Genomic DNA, 23,635 nt, shown 5'->3' on the forward strand with positions numbered 1-23,635 from the left:
TATAAATAAATAAAATAATCTTTTTCTTAAAAAATAATTATTGGTCCTTGATATTTATAGATAAACCTAATAAGCAGAGTCAGTGCTCTGGTAAAATAGAGACTTCAGATTTAGTATGAGACGGTTGTGAGTGTGGAGAGTGAGCGTGACACCGTCTTCTCCTTCATCCACCGCTCAGATCTCATACTCACAGCTCATAGTGCCGAAGTGAAGTGATAGGATTGGTTCTTGGTCTTTTAGTTTAAGACTACAAATGCTGGTAAAAGGGTAAGCTGTATATCAGGGCTTCATGGGAAAATTCTATTATTTTAAATTCCATTTTACCATGAAAATGGAATTTATGAATTTTGCAAAACCCCGTCATATAGTACCACTATATCAGCAGAACTCCTATTTACAGACAGGAAGAAACCACTATACTGCATTAGTCTGAGTTCCATTTTCTGTTTAAATGGGATGCTGACTTTTAAAATATATTTAAGTTATTTTATTATTTATAATACCATTTTAATGTAATAAATGCCTTTTGTTCCCTGTTAACTTTCTTTGGAGTCCTGGTGTGGCACTGTAGTATAAGCATTACACCACAGGTTGGTTTGAACTGCAAGGTCACTGGTTCAAATCCATCAGCCGCTCCTTGGAAACCCTGTACAGGTCTCTATGAGTCAGAACTGACTTGACTGCAATTGACAGCAATACCAACTTTCTCTGGACACATATTTTGTGTTATATTTTTTCTCACTTGCTCATATTAGTATACTATACCCTCTCTTCAAAATGACCAGGTCATTTTGCAAAAATCAGCATTAATATGAAAATAGAGGATGACCACATCAAGGTCACAAAATGGAGGATAGCCACATCATTACATACTGACAAATTGCATCACTATAATTTCCAAACCACTGAGATCCATGGTCCAGCAAGTTGCCACATAACTTAACCGTCACAACCACTGTTACTCGTGACTAACAGGTTGGCATTCGTTACTGCCAGGCATACTTGGTTAATGCACAAAATAGTCAGATAGTAGTTTTTGTTTGTTTGTTTTTTACCATTTCACAAGTATAAACTATGCGAGAAGAGATAGATGATAAGTATTAGTACTTTCAATATTAGACAATCTTATATGACTTCTAATAGGGAATAACAAGTTATTTTTTATGTTGTGTCTTACCATTATATACTGGGTAAAATTTTTGTCATTTCCTTCTTTAAAAAGAAATTTCTTTACTTCAGGATGAGTTAATAGACTAATAGACTCTGATTACCTGATTTGATGTTTTGTCTTTTATTTAGAAAAAGATATTTTTATATAATAATTCAGATTTTCTGGCATTGTCATTTGGTTGTGTTTTGTTGTTGCTAAGTGCTGTTGAGTTGATTCTGACCTATAGCGACCTTTAGGGTTTCTGAGGAGCGGCTGGTGAGCTTGAACCCCTGACCTCGTAGTTCAAACCGGCTTTACAGTCCAGCACATTAACCCACAGTGCCACACCAGGACTCTTAATTGTCATTTATTACAAGTAAAATTTTCTTTTGATACCAGATACTTAGATATTTTGAAGGCTTTTTAAAATAACTACCATGAAAAATATTTTGACACCTGGTTTATAGACTGTCCAGGGAATTTTTGTAAAATGTTTTTATATCTATTTGTTACAAATAAAAGAGTTGTTAGTTGAAAAAATTCATTTGGCATCCCATACTGTATCCTGCCACAATAACAATAAATATGCATCATAAAGGCGTATCTCATTTTGAAATTTGTTGTGTATTTGATAAATGAAAAAAGAAACAAAGAAGGTATTTCATTTGTCAGTGTCAAGACATTCTAATTGGTTTTCGACTTACCAAGGCTAAATGGAAGGTTATTTATAAATCTAACATTCATAAAATCCTTTTTTAAAATATTTTTTCTGTCTTTTTTACATAATTAGGAAATAGCATATAAGAAACTAATTTTATAGCTGTGTCCTTTGTTGTAGAACAAGTTCTTCTGGATCAGAATTCTCAAACCCCTCCTCCAAGCCCTTTCTCAGTGCAAGCATTTAACAAAGGAGCAAGTTGCAGTGCCCAAGGATTTGACTACGGACTTGGAAATAATAAAGGTAGGTGTTTAAAAGTGAGTCTTTTAACTTAAAGCACCTCAATCTTTTGTAATAATCTTTCTCTTCTACCCATTTTTATTCTCTTTATCCACAAAGTTTTATTAAAGTTTGTTTATAGGAAATTAACACTTAAAATGCTAATGAAGGTGTGGTTTTCACTGTTATTTTCTTACCAATGTTAGCTTAAGTTTATAGAAACTTCTGTTTGGGTTTTTTTTTTTTTTAAACTTTAAAGGCATTGAATTCAAATTAATATCTGAAAGATTCTGTGTCAGTGCACCTAGTAAAAAAACTTGTAATGTTATCAGCCTTTTATGATTAAGAGAGAAATGCTGAAGTGCAACAAAGAACTTTACAAACTGATTTAAAATCAGGATGTATTGTTTAATAATACATTTATGTAATACATATCACCTTCATCAAATGTGCGTGACTTTGAATGTCTAGTCACATTCTCTTAGTTATATGAGTTGGTATGCCTGGGTATGGCATAGGCAATGAAACCAAAACATTTAGAAACACCTTAGCCATATGAGTAGGAAATGCCTACAGTGATTTTTCATTGCATTAATGGAGGAATCCAGCATCATAAGTGTCCAAACAATAGTTATTTTATTCCAAAATAATTTATACCTAAATTTCATCAAAATTGTATTTAAATCTAAATCTAAACATGCTCATAATCTGTCCTATGTGGCATGTGGCAATAATTCCTTCAATGGCACTCTCTTATCTGGAGATAATATACATTTTAATGATGATAGAAGGGGGAAGATAGTCTATGTGGAAATAACTTTCAAGTTTTTATTTTAACTAATTCATAGGACTTATTTTCAAGGTGTAAAATACCATATCATTTTGCCTAAGGTAAAGCGCAAGAGAATGAAATAGTCAACATAATTTAAAAGTACATCTGTATATGAAATAGTCAATTTAAAATAAACCCTTTCTCTTGGATGCCTTCATTACTTTCCACAAAAAATTTTTAGGAAGGAAGCATCGCTGTAAGGTGTTTTTTTCCTTCCTCTTTTGAGCTCATCTATTGTGTAGGCGTGGGTATTATCAGCTTGCTCATTTGTGGTGGCTTTGATTTCTGTAAACTTAAGCTAGATTTCATATTGACCTAGGGTATATTCTTCTGGTGTTGTCTTCATGTCCCTGTCACTCTACCATTGTCCACTTTAAATGAAATTCTTTGTGTTTACGTTCCACTACTATCCTTTGATAGAAATTTTTATCAGCTATGTTTAGTGAAATTCAGTCTTTAAAATATTTAAATCATTATACTGATTACTATCATTATAAGCCTTTAAAATACAACTTATTAAATCATTGTAGGATTAAACATCAACTTCCAAGAGAACCCACATTCCTTAGAATGTTATTAAATAGAAATAATAAAGTTACAATAAAAAATTAAGTGTACTTGTGTTGATATTATTTCAAAATAGCATGCATTTGTTCATTGTTGTTGTTGTTAAGTGCTGACGAGTCGGTTCTGACTCATGGCCACCCTGTATAGGGTTTCCGAGTCTTTAAATCTTCGCAGGAGCAGAAAGCCTCATCTTTCCCCTGTGGCATTTGTTAATAGACTTTAAAAATATTTAGGTGGCGCAACAAATATTAAAATGCACAATTTGATTAACCTTTATTTATTTCCGTTTAACAGTGCCCGTTTTCTTTCATTCTTGTTTTGTTCCAAGCTCAAGGAAGTTCACTGTTTTTCGCAAAAGCTTTTTTTTTTCCTTCCTTAAAATGACATTTTTATACATTCTTCATCGTCTCCAAAATTCTTTGTGTAACCGTCAGTGCTTTTTTTTTTTTTTTTTATGTAAAGATATCTCTTGCTTGTGTAAATAACTCTTCCCACATAAATTTATTCCTTGTTGGTGTTTCAGTTGAGTTTTTATTCATGAAACTTTATTGTACTTAGGAGATATGCCTTGAATAGCTACTATTTTCTAGTTTCTGCATCAACTAGTCTGGATATGTTTTCATTTTTCCCTTTTTTCTTCTTTAGTGTCAAACTATAACGAGCTCATGAATAAGGGGTTACCGCCCATGTGTTTAAAAAATAAATTTAAGTCCTTAGTTATAATGAAAAAATGTTAGAATTTGTATTTAAGAGAAACTATTAGAATTAGGTAGCTCATGTTCCTTTTTATCTTATTGGTTTCATTAGATTTTTATATTATCCACCTAAGCAAAGAAAATCATTTTTAAAACATAAAAAATAAAATTTTTATGTTAGGTTCATTAGGAAAAAAACAAAATATTACCTTATTATAAGTTAAATATCCTATTAATAACATAATTTTTCTCCTTTAATTTTGAAGAGAAAAATTATTCATATTATTTGCTTAATTTGTGCATGAAGTATACTGCATGTGAAGAAGACTGATAATAGTCAGTGGTGGACATCATTTACTTAGTTCATCATTTATATATGTATGGTATTGAATCAACTTGTCATAGATTCTTCATAGGCTCTTTATCCTTCCATGCTGCTCCTATATGTTGCATATGAATTTAAATGTATTTGTTTTGGGCTGTTGCATAAGATTTGATGGAATACTTCCACTGAAACAAAACTTTGCCAAATTTGGACTCTAAATTTGAGAAAAAAAGATCACCTACTTCCACACATTTCTAAATTGGCATAGTTTAATATTTAATGCTATCTGAATGTTATAAAGCACCATTCACTTTGCCATTTGGGATGTTAATTAATAACAAGTTGTAGTTTTGACTGTTTTGCCCACTGCAGGTGACCAACTGAGTGCCATATTGAATTCCATTCAGTCACGGCCCAATCTCCCAGCTCCTTCCATCTTTGATCAAGCTGCAAAACCTCCCTCTTCCCTAGTCCACAGCCCATTTGTGTTCGGACAGCCCCTTTCCTTCCAGCAGCCTCAGCTTCAGAGTAAGTTTGTCAGCCTTACCTGCCTCATCAAGCCATTTCTGAAGCTTTGTTCTGAGTTGTTTATATCAGATACAAATTATTTTTCAACTCATCTGATGGTTCATTTAATTAGGATGTGGCCCCCTCCCACATTTTTTAAGCATTTTAAGTTACTCTGAGGAAAACACTCTGCAGCTAAGACATATGTTTTTAATCACTTTTTTTTTCTTTTTAACTTGTGGTTTTTAAAATGTAGCTATTACCTTTCTATTCTAACACTAGTACTAGTAAGTGGATATTATAAAACATGAAGAAAAGCATAATTTGATTTAGAATTTTCATTCTTAATATGCATTTCTATGGTAAACATCAGCTAAGGATAACTTTAATTATGTCATTCATATTGGATTTGTGCTACTTAGAGATACCCAAAATAATAAACTTATTTTACTATATCAGTGGGTAGAGGGACAACCATACTGATTTAGACAGATGTGTGTATTTCTTTTTAGTGAATTTGATATCTGTGAAAAATAGAGCAATGAAGGTTTCCACATTTTTTCAAATTGTTAAGTTTCCTCTCTTGCTTCCCCCCCTCCATTAATATATGTTAAGCTGATTATTTGATCTCAGTTCTTTTTAGAATTACTCTAGTTCTTCATTCATGACAGTAACTTGCACAAACAGATTACACTTAACTTAGTGTTCTTTTTTGTTAATAACCTTCTGTCCTTCCACAGACAGCTCTCAAAGCTGCTTATAGTATGATAGTGAGAGTAGTATGTTCCTGGCCTTCTAAATCCACATTGCTATCCCAGTACATTCACTGATTGAGATAGTTCATAAAAAGCCTCCATTTGTTCAACAGTTTTATGGATTCAAATATGTAAACTCTGTGCTAATAAAGTACATTAACACTTAGGTCTAAGGTATTTTTCTACAAAAAATATTTTGGTAATAACTCTTAACAGGATTACTTAAAGAGAATGTCAACTTGTTTCATTTTTATTAAGAGCTGTTATATACTTAATTATGTTATTCATTATGTTATTATTATATGTTTTGGTTAAAGAGTGCACAGAGTACAAACTTTTCTGTTTGTATTATACATTAGGCTAGCTTAGTTAATGAAATTAATTAGTTTGGAAATATAAATAGCATCTAAAATAGTGTCAGTTCAAACTAAGCATCATCTCTATTCATGAATGGTTTTAACTTGAATATTTTAAGTGAAGAATTTCAAGAAAACTGAGTAGTGCCGCATATGTGAAATCCACGATAAGTATTATAGAAGAATGAGAGAGAAATCAAAATCTAGTTTACTAATTTTGTGCAACAGCAGATGTAATCAGGTTGCAATATTTTCAGTGTAGATACTAGGAACAAGACAAACAGGAAGAAAATTGTAATTAATCAAGTAGAAATTTCATATTAAAAATAAAATTTTAAACGTAAAATTATCCTACTATCATAACAACGGCAGACAAGAAAACTAGGAAGAAATACTCCTATTCTACTTAAAGGTTCAAGTCTTCACCCAAAACAAATGTAATTATTATTTTTATGTTATAAATTATAATTACTACTAAATTTCAAAATAAGACTAAGTCAAAATAAATTCAGTTTGTCTCTTTCAGGAGATAGCAGACTTCTGAGTGAGATTGTGTTGATGTAATTTCAAGCATCTGGTGTGTGTTAACCAGTACACCATTTCTTTCACCACCAATTTGAAATCATGGCCAAGAAATGCCTCAATTACCAACTTTCCAAATAATTTCTTGCCTGTATTCAAATAATGAAAATTACTCAAACTATCTTTTTTTAAAGTTTTTAGTTTTCAATAGAATAACACTAAAGTTTGAATATCAATTTTCAAAAACGCAGAATCCTTAGTCTTTGGCATAACTAAAAAATAGTATGGAATTTTAACAAATGATTTAAAGTTTTGAAAATAAATAATGTGGTATTAATCACATTACATTAGGATACTTAAATGTGAACAAGTGCTTACTGTTATGGCTTACCTGATAAAGGTACATTTCCCAAAAATTACTCTCATCCATCCCATTAGCATTTCAACCTGCTTATCCAAAGGAGCTGCGTGTGGTAGCTAGCATAGGGGTTACGAATCAGGCTGTTAATCTCACGGTCAGCAGTTCGAAACTACCAGCTGCTCTGCAGGAGAAAGATGAGGCTTTCTGCTCCCATAAAGATAGACAGCCTCAGAAACCCTGTATAGGGTCGCTATGAGTCGGAACCAACTCCACAGCACATAACATAACACAGACTCCACCTGCTTAAAGATGGTTTACACATACAGAACTTCCCTTTACTGATTAAGAAAATGGGAATAATTTTCATGTTATACTTTGTGATACCAAAATAAAATATTATGTGTAGAAGGACGTAGTCCTAATTTTTGCCTATTCTGATTGCCATCCCCATAATCTAAGCATTGTACTTAAAAAGCACATTCATACATCCTCATTTGAGGTCATGTCTGTTCTCTCCATTTTATAGTTAAAGAAACACAGACTTGGAGAGGACAAATGACTGACTCTAGAAAGAAAGGAGCTCTGGTAGCGTAGTGATTATGAATCGGGCTGTGAACCACAAGGTCAGCAGTTTGAAACTACCAGCAGTTCCGCGGAAGAAAGATAAGGCTTTCTGCTCCCGTAAAGATTTTTTAGCCTCGAAAACCCTGTGCAGGGTCGCTATGAGTCAGAACTGACTCCACGGCACTTAACAACAACAACAACAGAAAGATACGTAGGTAATGGGAGAGCCAAACGGGAGGCCAGGTCGACTGCAAAGGCCATGTTTTAAATAACACTGTGTGGTCTCACCTACTGATAAATAATGTAAAATTTACTTTTTAACATGCATTTTAAAATTTCTGTACCTGGAGTATAAACTTGGTTCATATTGATTACTTCCACCTAAATTTTAACTCTAAGAATGTAGTTTGAAAGAAAAAAAATATTTTCTAAATACCATAAACCAAGTTTTCAATTAAGTAGACAAGTTCTACAGAGACCTGTATAAACATTCCCACATTTTAATATGATTAAGCATTTCTATGAGTATTAACATCAGGAGTTCTGCTTACCTCGTTCCACTGCCCATCCCTGGAATAATTTTTTTGACTAATGTATGAAATGTAAAAGAATTGATAATTGAGTACATTAAATCAGTTCAGTGCCCCAAATCTGATTATTTGTTTTAAAATAGAAATATTTTACTACACATACATACATGCACACATAAATACATGTAGTTTTCAAATGTTATTCTAGTGAATAAAAATGACAAATCATCCTTGTTATATCGTATGCATGCAGATACACACACATGAAAGGGAAACATGTATATATTTTTTTCTGTACTGTTCTGTTATTTACCTTATTTCAAAATTAATAGATAATTTTTAACAATTGATAAGGAAATTAGCATAAGATTTTTGTGGGCTGAGGGTTGGGGGAGTGGTCCTGCTATACGAATATTACATTCTTGATCATCTTTTCTCATTTACTTTGAAAGCATAATTTCATATTTTTACAACCCTTTTATAATCCTGGTGTGGTGCTCTGGACTGCAAGGTTACTTTCAATACCTAGGTCAGCAGTTCAAACCCACCATCGTTCCTTGGAAACCCTATACAGGGTTGCTGTGGGTCAGAACCGACTCGATGGCACTTAACAACACTTATCAGTGTTTTAAGAAGCCCTGGTGGTGTAATGTGTTATCTGTTGAGCTGCTAACAGAAGGGTCAGCAGTTCGAATCCACCAACTACTCTGAGAAAAAGATGAGCCTCAGAAACTATACAGGTTTGCTGTGAGTCGAAACTGAGTCAACTATGCATAGCAGAAGCAGCAGCAGCAATAGTTTCTTTACACATTATAGGCGTTCAGATATGTATTGACTATAGATAATTCAACTAAGATTAGCTGTTCTTCACATCAAACCTTGAATGTGTTCATGTTGTTGTTGTTAAGTACCATGGAGTCGGTTCTGACTCATAGTGAACCTGCACAGGGTTTCTGAGGCTGTAAATGTTTATAGGAGCCGAAAGCCTCATCTTTCTTCCGCGGAACAGCTGGTAGTTTTGAACTGCCAACCCTTAGGTTAGCAGCCCAATTCAAACCACTACCAGAGCTTCTTGAATGTGTTCATAGGTAACATATAACATATATACAAGCGTAAGACAAAAAGTATTTCTACAGAATTACAGAAATCTTTATTAAGCAGAAATAGTTAAGAGTGAAGCTATTTTTTTCTCAACATATTCTCTTAAGTTTCTACACTTCTGAAAGGGGTGTTTCTCTCTTGCTAACTGTTCACTAAGAATTCTGCATCTTCCATTTATACCACTTCAACACGGCAGTTTTGGCATTCTCATGGAACTCAAATTGTGTTCCTTTTCAATATTGTTTGAGTTTGGGGAATCCAAAACAAGTTTGAGGGAGCCAGATCAGGGCTGTGGGGTGGATAAAGAAAAAGTTTCCGAGGAAATTCTGATAGGACACTACCCTTAGAGAATGAGCTAGTGTATTGTGATAGAAAAAGAAAATAATTCCTTGGTGCAACGTTGTTGGAATTTCTCTCACCCATATAGTTTTTAATTTTCTTAAAACTTCATAATAAGTCCTCATGTTATCCTATGTCTTTCAGGAAAATCTATTGCGATTACACCTTTGGTATCTCAAAAAAAACAGTTGCTCTAAGTTTCTGAGCCAACCTCTTTGCCTTGAATTCTTCTTTGAGGTCTTACCAGTCTTCCATAAAACCTTTGATCTATCACAAAAAAAACAAAAACACTACAACTGTGCTTTTATGTGGGGCAGCATTTCCGTAAACGTACTGCAAAGTTTCAGTGATTTGGGACGTTGTCCACTTGAGTTATGTTAAAAGTTTGAAATTAGTCCTGACCTCAGAATCACTGTTTTTCATGTACAAAAAATATCCTTTTTTGAAGGCATCTTAATGAGACCAAGACGCATGTATTACTGCATCCATCCACTGACCTCAGTTTTGTTTGGAATAAACCCGTATATCTATGAACTGGAACCCTAATAGCAATTCTTTTTTACTTGCCTTCATATAACTTATATGTCTACTGTTGCCCCATAATAGATATTCCAGTATTTACACAAAGTCTGTCCTCAGAGAAGAGAAAGAATACGGCCGTATTGTGATGATATGAGTTCTAATAATTCTGGATTTATGCCGATTGAATTCTGTCCAAGGTCCTCCATCTGGAAAATGGTATTCCAAATGACTACTTAACATAGGTACTTTCTAGCTTCTAGGAATCCTGGTGTGATGCTATATGATAAGCACTGAACCACAAGATTGGTTTGAACTGCAAAGTCGGTGGTTCAAACTCAAAACAAGAGCCAAAATAGTTTGCTTGTATTTTCTTATATAAAAGGGGCAAATAAAGCACTGAAACAAATTTACTGTCCTCCCAGAGATTTTAAGCATGTAATTTCCAGTGTCAAAATATATGGTATTTTCAAAGCCCAGATTTTATAACATTAGGTTACCTTAGAAGAAAAGTTTACTGTTATGCCCATAGAAACACATTCTTAAATTGGAAAAAAATATCCGTTAAATGTGACCAAAACAAAAATCAACTTGGGTGTATCTGCATGGATATATCTTTCATTTGAGAATGTTGTTAAAGGCTGTCGAGTTGGTTCTAACTCATAGCAATCCTGTATAGGGTTTCTCAGGAGCGGCAGGTGAGTTTGAACTGACCTTGCAGTCCAGCACATTAACCCACAGTGCCACACCTGTGTTTACTTACTTGTATGAGAAGCTGTCCTCATGGAAAGTTAAGCTTAAATTTTCCCTGCAGTCACTTACTGGCTCTAGTTAGGTAACTTGACACTTCACTTATGAGCCTTTTTTCAATATCACATTTATGTATTTGTTTTACTTTTATTGTGAATTGAGTGAAGGTTTACAGACTGAATTCATCAGTTTTACATTCAATAATTCATATACACTTTGTTTCATTTCAGTGATTGCAATCTCTTCAGTGGAACATCAGTTATCCCATTTCCTCCCTGTCTTTCTTGTCCCCTCAAGTACTTTCAAATTTCTGTTAGGACTGCTTATAGTGGTCTTACTGAGACTATGAAATTTATAGTCTATACTGCTTCCTCAAAATTGAGAACCAGACAAAATGAGAAACAAAAGTGAATGCTTGCTATTATCTATACCTACTGTTATTTATAGCATCTCAATGGAATGTTCTCTGGAAACCTTTTCCTTCAATTTTATTTCTTCTCTGTATAAGTGATAATGATAAATATAGTCTGATTAGATATCTGCCCTCTTGAATATACTTCCATTAAATTGCCCTTCCAAATAGCCATTTTATAAAATCATCTTAACATTGCTACCAATAACTTAGAGTCCTAGTGTGGCACTGTAGAATAAGCACTTGACTGCTAATCACAAGGTTGGTAGTTGAAACCCACCAGCCATGCCTCAAAAACCCTATATAGATTTGCTGTGGGTCAGAACTGACTCCATGGCACATAACAACAACAATAACAGCCAGTAATTTGACGAGTACAGTGGCTCTGTAGGATAGGCACTAGACTGTGAACCACTTGATTAACAAAAGTTCAAGCCCACCAGCGGCTATGTAGGTGAACGATGAAGCATTCTGCTCCTGCAGAGATTTAAAGCCTTGGAAATCTTATGCAGGATATCTGTGAGTCAGAAGTAATTTGACAGCGCTTAGCAAAATCCATCTGTAATGTTATAGGTTAGTAACAGTACAAAATAAGAAAAGCAACAAATGCTACGTGATTTTTTCAAATTGTGAACTGAGTGAATGTTTAAAGACAAGATCATCAGTTTTGTACTCAACAAATCATAAGCTTTGTTTCATCTCAATGATTGCAATCCCTTCCATGCAACAACAGTTGCCCCGCTTAAGTGCCATCGAGTTGGTTCCGACTCATAGCAACCTTGTATAGGGTTTCTGAGGAGCAACTGGTGAGTTTGAACTGCCAGCCTTGCAGTTCAATTTGACCATGAGGTCAAATGCTTATCCTAAAGCACCATATCAGGACTCCGTGTACAAATACCTTATTTCAAACACATATATTTGCAGGATATATATATATATATCCCACTCTCCCTCCCATACCCATTCAGCCTCTGTCCTTGTATCTATACGTAGAACACTGTTGTTCCAAGGTTGTATATATATCGTTATTTACCTCTATTCCTTTTAACCCTTACATATTTCCCTTCATCTTTACCAATCATTATCATTCTTCTGCCAACTTGCCTCTTCTTGTAATTGTCCTCCTCCTCCTTATATGTTGCCCTCCCTGTCACCAGAGATAACATGTGTCTACCCTCTAGCCAGTGAAATACTCGCCCTTCCCTCCAACGCCGGTGACTATCAAAGAATAGCTCTTTTAGTATGAAAACCTTTCCTTGAGTTTTTATTGGAGTGGTCTCATACACTATTTGTCCTTTTGTGGTTGACTTATTTCACTCAACATAATGTCCTCCAGCATGTTATGAGGTATTTGGCAGATTCATCATTATTCTCCAGTGTTGCATAGTATTCCATAGTGTGCATGCACCAAAGTTTGTTTTTCTACTCTTCCATTGATGTCTCCACCTTTTTTTTATTGTGGATAATTCTTCAATGAACGGTGCTGTGTCTGTCTCATATTTCTTGTGGATATATATATACCAGTGGAGGGATTGCTGGGTCATAAGTTATTTCTATCTCCAACTTTCTGAAGAAACACCACACCATTTTCCACAGTGGATGAACCATTTTGCAGTCCCACCAGCAGTGTAGGAGGGTCCCAGTCTCTCCACTGCCTCCCCAGCATTTGTTGTTTTTTGTTTTTTTTTTAAACTTTGCTACTAATGCTGTTGTGAGATGATAGCTCGTTGTTTTGATTTGCATCTCTCTAATGCCTAATGGTAGCGTAGTGGTTACGAATTGTGCTATGAGCCGCAAGGTTAGCAGTTCGAAACTACCAGCTGCTCCGTGGGAGAAAGATGAGGCTTTCTGCTCCCGTAAAGATTTACAGCCCCGGAAACCCTGTACAGGGTCTCTATGAGTCGGAACTGCCTCCACAGCACATAACAACAATAACAATGGTTACGAATCGGGCTGCGAACCTTAAGGTCAGCGGTTCGAAACTACCAGCCGCTCCGCGGGAGAAAGATGAGGCTTTCTACTCCCGTAAGGATTTACAGCCCCGGAAACCCTGTACAGGGTCTCTATGAGTCGGAACTGCCTCCACAGCACATAACAACAATAACAATGGTTACGAATCGGGCTGCTAACCTCAAGGTTGGCAGTTCGAAACTACCAATTGTTCCTCAGGAGAAAGATGAGGCTTTCTGCTCCCATAAAGACTTGCAGCCTTGGAAACCCTGTGTAGGGTCACTATGAGTTGGAACCGAATCAACGGTACTTAACAACAACAATGGCTAATTAGGAATCCTGGTGGTGCGCTGTGGGCTAATGCATCACACTGCAAAGTCATTTGAACTGAAAGTCGGTGGGTCAAGCTCACCAGCTGCTCCTTGGAAATCCTATACAGGGTCGCTATGGGTCGGAATTGACTCGACAGCTCTTAACAATGGCTAATGAGCGTGAACATTTCTTCATATGTTTGTTTGCTGCGTGAATATCTTCTTTGGTGAAGAAGACTGTTCATGTCCTGTGCCCATTTTATAATTAGGGTTTTTGTCTGTAAATTTTAGAAATTAGTTCCTTCTCTGATACATTGTTGCAAAAAAATTTTTCCTTGTTTATTGGCTCCCTTTCTACTCTTTGGGTGAAATTTTTTGATGCGTCTAAGTTTCTAATTTTTAGGAAGTCCCAGTCATTTATTTTGTCTTCTACTATTTGTAGGTTTTTAGTAATGTTTGATAGTATGTTTATGCCACGTATTAGAGCCCCTACATTTGTCCCTATTTTTTCACTGATGACCTTTATAGTTTTAGGTTCTACACTTAGGTCTTTAATCCACATTGAGTTTGTTTTAGTATATGGTTGAGATACGGCTCTTGTTTCATTCTTCAATAGATTTCCAGTTTTGCCAGTACCATTTGTTGAAGAGACTATATCTTCCTTATTTAAGGTGTTTTAGCCCTTTGTCCTATATGTGAATAAATTGACTTCTGGGTTTCAGTTCTATTTGATTATCTATGTTATCTTCCATTGTACCGTAACAAGGCTGTTTGGACCACTGTGACTGTGTAGTACATTTTGAGATCAAGAGTGAAAGGACTTCGACTTTGTTCTTCTTATTAAGTAGTACTTTGTTTATTAAAGGTATCTTTGCTTCCATATAAAGTTAGTGATGATTTTTTCCATCTTTTCAAAGACTGACACTGGAATCTAGATTGGGATTGCACTGTATTTATAAATTGTTTTGTGTAGTGTTGACATTTTCACAATGTTCAGCTTTCCTTTCCATGAGCATGGTAAAATTTTCCACTTTTCTAAGTCTCTTTTGGTTACTTGTAGTGTTTTGTACTTTTCTTTGAATAAGTCTTTTGTTTCTCTGGTCAGATTTATTCCTAAGTATTTCATCTATTACGTGGCTATTATAAATGGTATTGTTTTCCTGATTTCCTTTTCAGACCTGTCTTATTAGTATATAGGAATCCAACTGATTTTTGTATATGAATCTTGTACACTGCTACTTTGCTGAACATTTCAATGAGTTCCAATCGTTTTCTTGCTGCGTCTTTGGGATTTTCTATATATAGGATCATATCATCTGCAAATAGAGTTTTAGTTCTTCTTTGCCAATTTGGATGCCTTTAATTTCCTTTTTTTGCATTGTAGCTCTGGCTAAGACTTCCAGCACAATAGTGAATAGAATTGGTGCTAAAGGGCATCCTTGATTGGTTCCTGTTCGCAAAGAGACAAATGCTATTGGAATGTAATGCTTTATGTTAACATATTATAAAATAACTGCTGTAATATGAATTTTACTTTTTGTAATTGTGATTTTTGTAAAGTACAGTATTTAGAATTTGAATCCAAATGTATGAATAGTCAACCTTGTTATTGTATGTATGTGATATATTTCTAATACTCAGTTGTGAGATTTAGCATTTCCGATCATTATCTAATTGCTCACTCAACAATCAAAAAGATTATATTCCACTTTTAAAATATCCAAACTTATAATTTTGTATGCTGACACCAGATGGTGGTAGTTACCTTGATTCTTCTAATTTAGGTTCCCAGGACAAGGTGGTGGTTCTGATACTGCAAAACTATCATTTTTCCTTCTGTTAAATTGAAATAAGAATTTTTTTCTTATTAAACAGAAATTTTATTGTTTTATTATTCTTAGTACTTAAGGTACTGATTTTCTAAAGTATATTATACAGTGAACTGTGAAGTCTTTATGACAAATAATGAAGTGACTCAGAGAACTTAATACTTAGGATCCAAAGGTCAGAAAATAAAGATGAAATGAAATATAAAGAACCATGCTGTTAATAAGAAATTTTATATCAAACAAACAATACTGCCCTCACATGTACACTGAAGAAAAACCCCATTTTAAAATTATTTTTAATGTCTCCCCCCCTCCCCAGTTAGCTTTATGATACTAAGGAGTCTTGATGTAGCATTGTAGGGTACCAAGTCCTGAACTGCTTCTGCTTGGGTGTCTGTTCAGATGCACCAGCCGCACCTCGGAAACCCTATAGAAGGTCACTATGGGTTAGAACCAACTTAACAGCAATTAACAAGCAAAAACAAATATGATACCAAAAGAAAATAATCAAAATTTTGCATATATGGATTTAAATAATTGGTTGTCTCTTTTACATAATGGGGTTAAATAAAAAAAGGGATTATTATTCAATTCCCAGCAAGTATTGTAAAAGTTGATCAACTCTTAAGAATTATTTCCCTTTTTTAAATAGAAAAAAAAAATTACTTCCGTTTTAAATATATATATATATATATATATCTTAAAAGTTAACAATAACTTTACCAAAGTATGGTTACATAAGGAACAAATTTTATAAAAATGAAATGACTAGAACAAGTGTTATCTCGTATCACAGCTCATTTTCTTTAGTCATTTAACATTAGCTCTTTTTAGACTTTTTAAAAATTATTATTATCTAGGAATCCATCTCTTTAGGCCTTATAACACTGAAAATACTTCAATTCAAGACCATTCGTTTTTAAACCTTTTCCAGGAGTCTCTCTTATATCTTATCCAAGTTGCCCTTGTAGTTTTTGATGCTTCATATTAAGATAACATCCTATTGATTTCTTGCTTTCCTGTTCTTATATCCTCCTGCTAAACAAAATTTATACAGTGTTCAGCAACCAAGCCAAATAATCCTATCACTAAAGTCTCCTTGAATTAACTTTTCTAATCAGAAACTGGCATTTTTTTTCTAGTTCTGATCTCAAAGAGAAATATTTCATCTTGACACAGTTTTCAGTGATAGTTATAAACTTTGTATTATGTTAAATTTAAATAACATAGAGAATTTACTTTGCAATGTCTGACTGCCTTTAGCTGACCTGTTGTTCATACTCAAAAATTTTAAACATTCAGCCTTTAAAAAAAAAAATTAAAATGCCTTATGATAGGTATATATCTGTCTGTATCTGCTCCTTCTAGTCTCTTTCTCTTTTTCTTCTCTTTATTTTAAACTTTTTATTGTGAATTGGGTAAAGGTTTACAGAGAGGATTATCAGTTTTGCATTCAGCAGTACATCATATACATTTTGTTTCATCTCACTGATTGCAACCCCCTAGTACTCCCAGTTTTTCCTATTTCCATTCCTCCTTTTTTCCTAAGCCTTCTGAACTTTGTTCCCTTCTCTCTTAAATTACTATTTAGAGTCCTGTTCTTGTCTATGAAATTGCTCAAGAAGTCACTGACTTGCCTTATCAAGTCCAATGGTCATTTTTAAGATCTCATTTTACTAAATCTATCAACAGTAATTGACAGAGTTGATTGTGCCCTTTTCCTTAAAGCACCTTCATTTGTCTGTAGGATTGTCTCCTGTATCTCACCAGAAGTTCATTTCTAGTCTCCTTTCTGCATCCTCTTCTGCTTGATATTCCTAGGACTTCCCAGGTCTCTGGCCTAACCACCTGATACGTTATTGTTGTTGGTAAGTGCCATTGAGTCGGTTCCAACCCACAGCAACCCTGTATAGGGTTCCCAAGGAGCAGCTGGTGAGCTTGAACTGCCCACATAACTGACTTCGCAATCCAGCATATTAACCCACAGTGCCACACTAGGATACCACCTGATATAGTGTATATTTATTTGTTCAGTCTTTCTCTCTCTTCATCTGGCATGAGCTCCTTAAGAGTAGGGTCTTTGTTTTGTTAATTGTTGTATCCCAATGCCTAGGTTACTATCTGACACATAAACAATAACCAATACTTTATATGCAGTGGCTTCTTAAAGGTCTGTTATTCGTTTAGCTTTTATCTTGGCCATGATAATGAATCAATTAAAAATTAACTATTTCTAAAAGTTTTGAGGAAAAGTATATTATAGTGTATCTGTTAACTTTGTTTTTTATAGTAAGAAAGCTGTCTCCTCATTAACTGAATTTTCTTCACTTCAACAGATTAATTTTATTTTAATTGCCATGAGTTTAAATAAGATACGATATTTTTTTTCAGTTTCAAATAAAGATTTTTTAGTCTCCCAGTTTTAAACTATACTTTAAAAGTTCCATTAGTTATTTGAACAAAAGATCAATTATTTCATTTCATTTCAAATTCTTTCTTTGTTTGCATGATAAATCATTAATGTGTCTTAGCGTTTTACAGTGACTTGTAAAGTTTCTTTTGCTTTGTGTTTAAAAACTTTTTATAAAAAATCTCAATATTAGTACCTATAAAAACAAACTCTAAATATTGAGATTGTTGTTGTGAAGTGCCATCGAGTTAGTTCTGACCCATAGCGACCCTGTATAGGGTTTGGGAGGAGCAGCTGGTGAGCTTGAACCGCTGACCTTGCAGTTCAAACAGCTTTGTAGTCTGGCACATTAACCCACAGTGCCACACCAGGATTCCAGTTAAATATTGGGATTAGCACTAACATTTTTCACTGAAGATGGATTCAGAAAAGTAATTAACCATAAATGTCAACTTGGGTCCATTCTGCGGTCCATATTAGAAAAGTCATAGTCATGTATCCATACAGAAAACCAGGTGACAATAGGTTAAACTGTAAGTAATATTTCTTTATTTCCCACTGTTTACAAAAAAAATGATAGTTATAAACCTCTATAAGTAAACTTACGTAAAATTAAAAATACCTATGCTAAAGAAGTATTAGCTTAAAAAGAAATGTTCAAACTTCGTTTTTCAGGCTGTGAGTCTTAATTTATAAGTTAACATTTGGACTGTCAATACTAATCTAAATAAATTGATTTGACCTTTGTTTTCAATTTTAATTTTTGAGAAATTTTAATTTGTTGAAAAATAGCAGAAAATGAGCTATTTTTGACCAGTTATTAACTATATACCATTAGAAATTCTTTGTTTTTGCTTGTGTGCTCCACCAGATTTTTTTTTCCATTGAATCTGTGCTGCTTCTTTGCCAATGTTTTCCACTAGACTCTCCATCTCGCAACCTTGCTTCTCGTGAGCGCATTTACAAAAATTATGGTGTAGCTGGGCCTGCCTCTGCTCTCTCATCTCTGTCTCACAAACTGAAGGGTGGGTATGCATGCGCTCATGGAGGGGTCCGTTTTCAGTAGCATCAGAAGTTTCAGTAGAGAAGCTAGTTCACTTCAGTCATTTTCATTGCATTCCGTTTTTTAAATTAAAATTCGTAATTTTCTTTATAACTGTGTCTGATTGACATTACAGTAAAGATATCCTAATTTTATATGTGTGTTTATTATAACCGTAGGTTAAATATTATTCTGATTTAGCTTCAAACTTATATAATATCTTAAACATTAAAATAGGCCTGTGGACAGGAAGAACTGCCTAATTTGGGGAGTATTAACCAAAGTGCAGGGGTATATATATATAAATATATATATAAGGCATAAAGTGTCTTGTGATCTATAAGAATATACACTGTAGCATATTATGTGACAGTTTAGTCATAAACTCATTATTCTGTTAGGCAATATAAAAATAATTTTATTCTTTTTGATTTTGATCAACAATTTGATACTGAAATTTATTAAAGTTCTTTAACTTGCTTATCTTGTATGACATGAATCTATAAAACTCAGAAAGTTTTAATATTTTCAACTTAGAATTGTTTATACTTATTAACTGATTAAATTTTCCATAATTTTATAATATAATTTTAGACTTTTAGAATATTGTTAATATTGTTAAACTTTTTAAATTCCATATTTTAAGAAAACCATTTTAAAGAAGTTTTGAATTTATGGTTAAAATATAAGTTTTTTTTAAGTACTTACTAATTTTTTTTTTTCTTAGAAATGGATAAAACAAGTTTTTATGTTTCTGTTCTGTACATTTGACAGATAATCAAGTATCGTATCTTATTCAGTGAAGTAAATATTTTATAGCTTAATCTGTATACTATATAGCATTGTGTGGCCTGATAAATATTTTGTATTATGGCATATATCATATTATAGTTTACCATCGTTTTGTTGTTGTTATTAAAGTGCTATAGAGTCAGTTCTGACTCATAGTAACCATATGTAGGGTTTCAAGAAACAATATAACTTGATAATTTATAATTTTAGAATGAAAAAAAGCATGCTGCAGGTAAATTAGTGAGTATGTTTCCATGATTTTTAACTTATTCAAAGTTCTTAATTTCTACTCTGTCCTATTATTATTTCTTATGGATATTTATGAGGACAGAAAATGTTTTGTCTGTTATCACTTAAACTTACATATTGGTGGTGCTTATGTACCATGGAGTCAGTTCTCACTCATAGCGACCCCATGAAGGGTTTCTGAGGCTGTAAATCTTTATAAGAGTAAAAGCCTCATCTTTCTCCCACAGAACAGCTGATAGTTTTGAACCACAGATCCTGAGGTTAACGTCCCGATTCGTTACTACTACGCTACCAGACCATAAATGTGCATGTTACAAGTATATTAAACTAAATTCTGTGATGAATGTGAAAATACCATGTGTTCTTAAAATTGTGTTTATTTATGTTTATTGATAATCCGAACAACCACAACATGTGAATTCAACTCAGCTAACAAGTGTAACATACTCTTTTAAAAATAATAATAATAACTGTGTTTTTTTGAAGTCCCTTCATAATTCTGCCATTAGTTAAATGGATGGTCTCCAACAGATGGACTATCACTACTTATAGACCCTAAGAAAATATTCTTCACTACTAGACATAAAGATTATAGATATACAAATGCCTGTGGATTCTAACGCTTTCTCTTTAAAAAAAGAGGGGGAGAGGCATTTTTTCCAGCATATGACTAGTGTTATTTCTCACATTTGGTAGATCCCATTGTTCAGCCAACTGCAGAAGTTATTTCCATTATATTGTTGTTGTTAGGTGCCATCAAGTCAGTACCAACTCATAGCGACCCTATGCACAACAGAATAAAACACTGCCTGGTCCTGGGCCAACCTCACAATTATTGCCACGCTTGAGCCCATTGATGCTGCCACTTTGTCAATCCATCTCCCTGGGGGTCTTCCTCTTTTTCTCTTACCCTCCACCTTACCAAACATGACATCCTTCTCCAGTGACTGGTCCCTCCTAACAATATGTCTGAAGTATGACAGATGAAGTTTGGCCATCTTAGCCTCCAAGGAACACTGTGGCTCTACTTCTTCCAACACAGAGCTGTTGGTTCTTTTGGCAGCCCATGGCGCTTTCAATGTTCTCCTCCAACACCATAACTCAAAGGCATCAATTAATTCGTCTATGGTCTTCCTTATTCACTGTCCAGCTTTCACATGCATATGAGGTTATTGGAAATATCAAGGCTTGGGTTAAGCACACCTTAGACCTCCAAGCTGGAAAGGTTAAAAGTCACTGCAAGTATGTACCCTAATAGGATTATGTCTGGCATCAGCATATATTCACCTTTCCTACGTATCACCAGGTGTGTGAGTAAGATCTTGGGAAACACCTGAGACAAGTTGACAAATCTTTGTTAAGAACTCTTTCATATTTATTTCCAAAGTTAAACAATTATAAAGCAAATTGTTTTTCTTGATAAATTAAAAAGCAAACTTCTTTCAATGTACAAACTGAGGACATTTTTGAGATAGGGTGCCAGATATGAAAAACTTACTGCTTTATATATTTAAATTTGATATTATATGAGTTGGTGGTTCAACTTTTGAAATATGATGATGAAGGCAATAAAAGCACTTCCAGCTATCAGATTAGTAACAAAATTCAATATATGTGCCCAGATACCATATATTCTAAATAAGTGATAAAGCAAGCACTAGATTGATGTTTACTTGTGTCGTATATAATTTATTTGTTACTAGATTAATAAAATGAGGTGGCCAGCAGCAGTTTCTTAAACATTTGAGCAGTCTGAGCACTTATCTATCAAGACTGTAACTTCAGTTTATCTGTGCTCTACCAAAACACCATTATGTAGAATTTTTTTCTGTAATCTGATTTCGTTCACAGTTGTTTTGTGTTTTTTTTAATTTATCCCAATCTCATTACTGCATATAAATAGACTACTTATTTGACAAGTGATGTTCATCACAGAATTAAAAATGAAATACAGCAAGAAGCTGAAGAGCATTATGTTCAGTATAGTTGATCCATCAAAAAATGAGATTCACATTATTCTAAACACTATATGCCATGCCCCATGTATTTACTACAGTTTTACTCAACTTGCAAACACCTAACTAACCCTTTCATAACAGTTATTGTTGTTTCAGCTTCACGGCCTTTGGAGTCATAATTGAGGGGGAAATGTGTACGTGGAAACGGCAGAAGAAAAAAAATGTGAAGAGTAGGAATTATGTATTCATTCACTAAAATTTATTACATACCTACTGTATTTCAAGACCTATTTTTCACATTACAGCAGTGAGCAGTAGCAGACAAAAATACCAACCTCATCAACCATAAATGAGGAGGACAGTTCTGAAACAATATTATCCTGACCAAACAACTGGAGTATAACTACAAACACAAATATTCACATGGTCATGGGCATGCACCCCCCAAACCCGCCTCCCCTCCACACACACAGACAAATTCAGAGACTCTAGAGGAGATGGATGGAACCTGTAGTGAAGAGCAAAGATACTCTGGCTCTAATGCATCAAGGAAAACATGAGAGAGTAGGAAGGCGAGCCAGTAGTTAAGGACTGTGAAACATAATTACTCACCAGTAGCTGATGCTTTGCCAGGGAAAGGGGAAAATTATTTTACATATACATTTTTTTTTTTCCTCATTCCCTCATTTTCCAGACTCCTTGTTCCAAGGGTCTATATTTCAGACTAGTACCACTAATTTAAGGAGTTGTGGTATGGCACTGTAGGGTAAGCACTGGACTACAGAGTTGGTTTGAACCTCAAGGTTGGCAGTTCAAACTCACCAGCCACTCTCAGAAACCCTATACAGGGTCACTGTGAGTTGAAACCGACTCAATGGTACTTAACAACAGCAACTACTAATTTATTTTATTGTTGATTTTAAATGCCATCAAGTTGGTTCCTACTCATAGCCACCCTGTACAGAGTTTCCAGGACTGTGTCTTTGTGGAAATTGAAAGCTTCATTATTTTCCCAAGGAGCAGCTGGTATACTTGAACTTCCAGTCTTTAGTAGTTTGCAGTCCAGTGCTTATACCGCACTCCTAATGAGGTGCTGTGGGTTAATGCGCTGGACTGCAAGCCCAGTTTGAACTGCAAGGTCAGCAATTCAAGCTTACCAGCCGCTTCTCGGAAACCCTATACAGGGTCACTATGAGTAGGAACCAACTCCATGGCACTTAATAACAACAACACACTCCCTATTAATTTGTAGGATCGTTCTATTTCTGTTGTTTCCAAGGAGACACAAGTTCTGAGTTCTAAACACCTACTTAATGAACTCCATGAACTCTTGGACTATAACCAGTTTATAAATAATAGACTACCTGAATTATATCAAATAGCTTTATGACATATGCTTATTATAAATGACTTTAATCCATTCATTAAAAATATTATCTCCTAAACAATTATTAATTAACCTAATTGCGTTTATTTATATAATACTTGAAAATGATGCATTTAATTACATGTAAATTCAGTTTCATTATTCGACAAAGCTTACATTGTTGTTGTTAAGTGCCGCTGAGTCAGTTTTGACTCAGAGCGATAAAATATGTGAGTTACTTCACTGTACTGGAATTTTAGTTCTTGTGCTTAATAACAAAAAATACATTCTTTCATAACTTCTGCTTTCCAAACAGTTAGATATATTTGTTTCCCTGTGATTACTGAGTGAAGTTCTAAACTTATTTATTTGAGGGCTGAGATTCAGACTCCACTGAAGGTTTATACTGAGGCGCGTGTCCTCTCTATGCAGGCTGTTCCGTTATCTATAAACACAGTTGATGGTAATTATTATATAACTGTATAGAGAAATTTCTTGAGAAATGC

General features: G+C 34.3%; 1 protein-coding gene across 1 annotated transcript in view; it reads left to right on the top strand.

The window, feature by feature from the left end:
* The window catches only part of MYCBP2 (MYC binding protein 2, E3 ubiquitin protein ligase), a 365,677-nt gene that overhangs the window by 280,528 nt on the left and 61,514 nt on the right, over positions 1-23,635 (top strand). Inside the window, exon 55 of the mRNA XM_006832026.1 lies at positions 1,989-2,111. Coding sequence (XP_006832089.1) covers positions 1,989-2,111 — 123 coding nt within the window. The remainder of the gene's footprint in view (positions 1-1,988; positions 2,112-23,635) is intronic.

Source organism: Chrysochloris asiatica, unplaced genomic scaffold (genome assembly GCF_000296735.1).
Source record: "Chrysochloris asiatica unplaced genomic scaffold, ChrAsi1.0 scaffold00005, whole genome shotgun sequence".
In the NCBI taxonomy this organism is placed as follows: Eukaryota; Metazoa; Chordata; class Mammalia; order Afrosoricida; family Chrysochloridae; genus Chrysochloris; species Chrysochloris asiatica.